The sequence below is a fragment of the Marmota monax genome, unplaced genomic scaffold (assembly GCF_021218885.2).
Source record: "Marmota monax isolate L192 unplaced genomic scaffold, Marmota_monax_Labrador192_F-V1.1 WCK01_AAM20220418_F8-fsc00355, whole genome shotgun sequence".
Classification (NCBI taxonomy): Eukaryota; Metazoa; Chordata; class Mammalia; order Rodentia; family Sciuridae; genus Marmota; species Marmota monax.
In genome coordinates, this window is record NW_026694765.1 from 601,972 (window position 1) to 607,979 (window position 6,008).

At 30.8% G+C, this 6,008-nt stretch overlaps 1 protein-coding gene across 1 annotated transcript; it reads left to right on the plus strand.

Annotated features, from left to right (window-relative positions):
• Nucleotides 1–1,000: 1,000 nt before the first annotated feature.
• LOC124079522 (UDP-N-acetylglucosamine transporter) lies at nt 1,001–5,420 on the plus strand. The gene has a single exon (XM_046425110.2). The coding sequence runs from the start codon at nt 1,142–1,144 to the stop codon at nt 2,120–2,122; it is 981 nt and encodes a 326-aa protein (XP_046281066.1). The 5' UTR covers nt 1,001–1,141; the 3' UTR covers nt 2,123–5,420.
• The last annotated feature ends 588 nt before the right edge of the window (nt 5,421–6,008 follow it).

A 6,008-nucleotide genomic window follows, 5' to 3' on the forward strand; every position in this document is an offset into this window, starting at 1 on the left:
AGAATTTTCCATTAGTACCCCCCAAATAACTCAAAGTCCATAGCTGATCCCTGAGGGAGTCAGAGAGATTAGTGACACTCTCACAATCTCAAAAGAGGCATGCAAATTGCATGCATGTAAGAGGCTTTTATTCTCTCATTTAAATTGACAATTTAGTCTGTAGGAAAGATAGATTGATGTTATAGGCAATAGAATATAATAAGTCTTAAGAGAGAATAACTCTAATTGTAGCTGCTATTCCAAATGTGACAAATTTAATGAGGTAAGTAAATATAGCTAATGGTGTCTATGTGATTTTATGTGGTGATTTTTTTTCTCTGAGTTAATAAGCAGGGTTATTTTTTTTCTCCTTATGGTATTGCAGTTTGCTTTCTTCTCCACACTTCAAGGTTATAGCAACTATCCAACCCTGCAAACTGTACAGTGGAGGAATGTAATCATTTCATAATTGCATTGAGGATCGTGTTCACCAATTAGATTAATGACATCATGTTAATAGTCCCCTGGTGAGAAGAACATAGCAAAATGCACTGATGAAAACACATATATTAAAGTGAATAAACTCCATGCAGATATGTAGGTGTGCTGGGTATGGTCACTTTTTGATTAGGTTTAAGAGTTGAAAATCTTCCTCTATAAAATCAGATGGTAAAAATAAATTAGCTGTTGTAGGCCAAAAGCCAAAATCAAACATATTGTATAATCCAAGGATATAAGATAATGTATATAATAAGAAAAAATATATTTTATTGAAAAAATTAAATAATAATAACATGATTAAATAAATGTCTATTATAATACAGATATAAAAATGAAGAGTATTATTTTATTTTATTTATTTTGGAGGGATAATATTTTGTTTATTCAATGTTCATTCATAGTGGTCCCCATGGTAAAAATTGATTACAAACTATCTGTTTATGCTGTAGTGTACTAAGATTTTTATGTATTTAATCTTTAAAAATGTCTTTCAGGCACCGAGGTGGCACCGACGAAGGCGGCGGGAGCTGGCAGCGCTGCGGGTCAGCAGTCCCGACGGACCCCTAGAGCTCGGCGGCCTTGGGCGCCCGGCTTTGCTGAGCCGCAGGCCCCAGTGCGTGCCGCTGGCAGAGCTGCGCGGGAGGCAAATGAAGATAAAACTATGTCTGCCAACCTAAAATACCTTTCCCTGGGAATTTTGGTCTTTCAGACTACCAGTTTGGTTCTAACCATGCGTTATTCTAGGACTTTAAAAGAGGAAGGACCTCGTTATCTATCTTCTACAGCAGTGGTTGTTGCTGAACTTTTGAAGATAATGGCCTGCCTTTTATTAGTCTACAAAGACAGTAAATGTAGTCTAAGAGCACTGAATCGAGTACTGCACGATGAAATTCTTAATAAACCTATGGAAACACTTAAACTTGCTATTCCATCAGGGATATATACTCTTCAGAATAATTTACTATATGTGGCACTATCAAATCTAGATGCAGCTACTTATCAGGTCACATATCAGTTGAAAATTCTTACAACAGCATTATTTTCTGTGTCTATGCTCAGTAAAAAATTGGGTGTATACCAATGGCTCTCCCTAATAATTTTGATGACAGGAGTTGCTTTTGTACAGTGGCCCTCAGATTCTCAAGAGATTGATTCTAAGGAACTTTCAGCTGGCTCTCAATTTGTAGGCCTCATGGCAGTTCTAACAGCATGTTTTTCAAGTGGCTTTGCTGGAGTTTATTTTGAGAAAATCTTAAAAGAAACAAAACAATCAGTGTGGATAAGAAACATTCAGCTTGGTTTTTTTGGGAGCATATTTGGATTAATGGGTGTTTACATTTATGATGGAGAATTGGTATCAAAGAATGGTTTTTTTCAGGGATATAACCGACTGACCTGGATAGTAGTAGTTCTTCAGGCACTTGGAGGCCTTGTAATAGCTGCTGTTATTAAGTATGCGGATAATATTTTAAAAGGATTTGCAACCTCTTTATCCATAATATTATCAACACTGATATCCTATTTTTGGCTACAAGATTTTGTGCCAACCAGTGTCTTTTTCCTTGGAGCCATCCTTGTAATAGCAGCTACTTTCTTATATGGTTATGATCCCAAACCTGCAGGAAATCCCATTAAAGCATAGTCATAAACTTTGTTTAACTGGTTTCTCATGATGGTGCACTAGGAATCTCAACGTTAATCTTGCACAGAGGACTTCTACTGATTCTGTGAAGATATCATCATGCTGAATCTGATCATATTGTTCAGGTGGTTTGAAAATATACAGGCTTAAAGATAAAATGTTTGTACTGTATATGTAGCAAAACACATTATGCCTAGAAATCAAAACTTTAAAGTATTTCCAGGGTTTAAAATTAGAGAGAATATTGGAGGAAACTTGAAATCTAATTTTAAAGAGTTTACCTTTTTGATTGCTGCAGAAATGTCCTATGCACTCTTTGCAAGAGCACACAAATATCAATTTTTGCAAATTAGATCTACTTACTCTTATTAGATGTTTTTTACCTTATTCTTTCTGTACAGAAATATCAAATCACATGGAATAGTTGAAGTTTGAAAATTATAATTACCTATTAAAGCTGTGAAAAATAGAAATATTTGAAAAAATTTTTTCACATATCTGAGATTTTTATATTTGTATAAAGATTACTAAACAAAGGATTGCCAAATATTATTTGTTCACTTACAAAAATTTGATAAGGTAATATTCTCAGTCTGATTTGTCAGAAAATAAAATTCATATTTAAATGTAGTGTAAAGAAACATCTATTTCTCCATATACATCCTAAGATTTTTTTTAGTGCTTTGAGACAGCTGAAAGCAATCCAGTTGTTCCTGTGCTAGATTTTACTCTAATGGAGTTTTACCCTTGATCTCTTAATTGACTATCTTTTCTGTAAATCAGATAAATTCTTAATATTACTTTAAATTAAATTTTTGTGTTGTTACTGAAAATTTTAAATGTAATTTAAAGGAATTAAATACCGATTTAATAATTTAAAATAATTATTGTCTAATAGCTCCATTTGGAGAATTTTGAACTATCAAGTTATACTGTATACAAATAGAAAGATTTTAAATTAATATTTTACTTATCTGTAGAAATTTCCTTTAATCAACAACTGTTGACAAAAACAACAACCAAAAATATTAGTTGTATAGGTATCAGTGGACCAAGACCAAAATGACTTTTCTTGGAGACATTCCTGTTGCCATATTACACTATTTTAGATGGCGCCAGAACTTTAAATTCAAGACTGGTCAGAAGAAATGTTTTAGACTTCTCATAAGCCCATTTTCCCCAGGAGTACTGTGATCACATGACTGGGAGATGTAGTTGAATTCAGAGTTCCCTTTCTATGTTCCATGAAAGCTGCTGGGAAGGAGTCACCATTTTGCTTTTAAAATAAAGGGTTTTCTTCCCTATTCAACACTGGAGTTGAGGATGTGAATTTATATGTTATTTAATAAACTGGTTCAAAGGAGAGAGAATATATTAGAAATAGTAAGATGAATTGGTGGGCAAAAATACATTCTATAAGTGATATAGGTTTAATTTAATTATTGACTATATGCAGATTATCTATTAAGTATAAGAAGTATTTTGCTTTATTTTTTCATTTATACTGTATATATTTTTAAAAGTCTGTTCTGATATAAAAACTGTAAAAGAATATTTTTATATAGTTCTAGTGGATTTTGTTAAATAGAATTTGGCTGGAGAATAATGTTATTCCAAACCATTGGATACTCTTGGATAATTTGGACTGGCTGTGCTACCTTGCTAATGCAGTGATCTAATTTGGACTGCAGTGACCATCTTTTAGAGTATTTTGTTTGATAACCACATTTTGTTTTAAGACTGCAACAACATTCAGACTTATATCCTATTACTACTAAGAGAAATCTAAATCTTGCAAACACACAGATTTTAAGACTGAAAATAAAAATATATGTTCAGTTTACAGTGTTGTTTGGGCAATTATGTATTAATGCATTGTGCATTCAACAATTTTTTGTTAACTTAGTTTAGTCTGCCCCTATTCTAACACTTAAGCAATTACACAAGTAAATTATTAGATAATATAGGTATGTTTAATAACATTTTCAGGTGTCCATAATAATATATTTTTGGAGATTTCCAACAAAGATTATAAAATGTAATTAGGAATTGTGAAAATGGAAAATAGTCTAAAGTATATTTTTAAAGCAAACTTTCATTAGCCATAATTTATACTTTGCTTTTCTAATAGGTTTGAAAATGTTATGGAGCTATGTAGTTTTTAATTTTTAATTCAAAGGAAGCAGTCATATTGAAGAAGATGGATTTGGGTCCTAGATCATGTCATATATACAGATAATGCTATTTTATGTATTTGTTTTGTGTTTTAATGACCTTCAGAGGTCCTTATTGTATTAAGCTTTTATAAAGATGACACCTGGATAATTTAAATTTCTGTACTTTTTAAAAAAGTGTATTTGTTGTCTCTCATCTAAGTTGTTCCATGTAAGAATGTATTACTTCTTAGGAGAAAAGTGCCAGTTGATAATTAAACTAAAAATTAAGAATGTAGTTATTGTGAATTAAAGTTTAAAATGCAACAGGTAGGGGTTTCAATATAGCAGTATTACCAATTCTTTAATAAGTGATTTTAGAGAAGTCCTAAGCTACTTTTACGGTAGAATATATAGTACTTAAATATTTACATCTAATGTCACCAAATTTCATAGAAAAGAAAGGCAGTTTGCTATTTAAACTAGATTCTTATAACATGGACTCTAAAAGGAAACTAATTGACATTCTGCTCTGTGCATTTAGTGTAATAATGACTGTTCTTACATATCAAATCATTGGCCTTTAAATGTCATTGTATAGTCATTCAACTTAGCTTTTTTTTTTAAGGATTTAGCATTCCTTATTTTATTTAAACATGCACAGAAAATATTTAATTACTATGGGTATACACTTTACATCAGTTGTTTATGCTCTATTGAAAGTAATCTTAAGAATTTCCAGGATAATTTAATTACAGGGCCAAGGAAAAAGCACCTTTATCAAAATCTGGTCCTATGTGCCTTGCCTTACCAAATACCTGACTTTTCTGAAGAATATTTCTGTAATTTGCAACTTTAGACACATAGGCAAAATTAGAATTTTCCAAGAATAACTATAATTCTGCTTTTGGTTATTTCAGCATTTGCTCTTTAAACCCATTGTCTAATAAAACTGAAATAGATATAACTATAAAAAGCATAGTTAACAGTTCTCATTTAGATAAATTGTGGTACCATTGTATCATCATCATTCAGCTTTTGGGAACTTAACAGTTGTATATAACTGTCATTTTGTTGTCTCATTTCTTATAAGATTTAATTTACTGTAAATTTAAAAAATATTTTTAAATGGTTTGTATCCTGAATTTTTCAATGCCTATATTTTATTTGTTTAGAAAGATTCTTTTGGACTTGGGGATGTGATTTGTATATTTAAATTTTTATGGACAAAAGTTAAAAGGAATATGTAAATTGATCTTTTGTTAAATGATTTTTAATTGGAAAATTTCTCTTGTCATTGATTGGTATCCATTATTATCTATTTAATAGATTGTTGAAATAGATTATTTTCATAAATAACTCTAGATTTTCCTATATTTCCTTATTCATCTCTGTCTGTGGCTGAACCTATGAATTAGTCTCATCATATAAATCAGAAATGAACTGCTAAAAAAAAAATAAAAATAAAAATAAAAATAAAAATGTCTTTCACATGAATATTTACTGCCAAATCATTATATGAATCCACAAGCATATAATTTTAATTATGCATACTCAATGCTTGGATGGCATTTATATATTTCTTTTAATTTATTCTTTTGACATCTGGACAAGAATTTTATTGCAGTTTCATCATTTGTAAATGAAGGTTAGGTGAAAGATCCTAAATTGCAGGGTAAAGTGAATTTTTAAATCCACATACTTTCTTTCCAATTGCATTGAGGTTCTCAAAA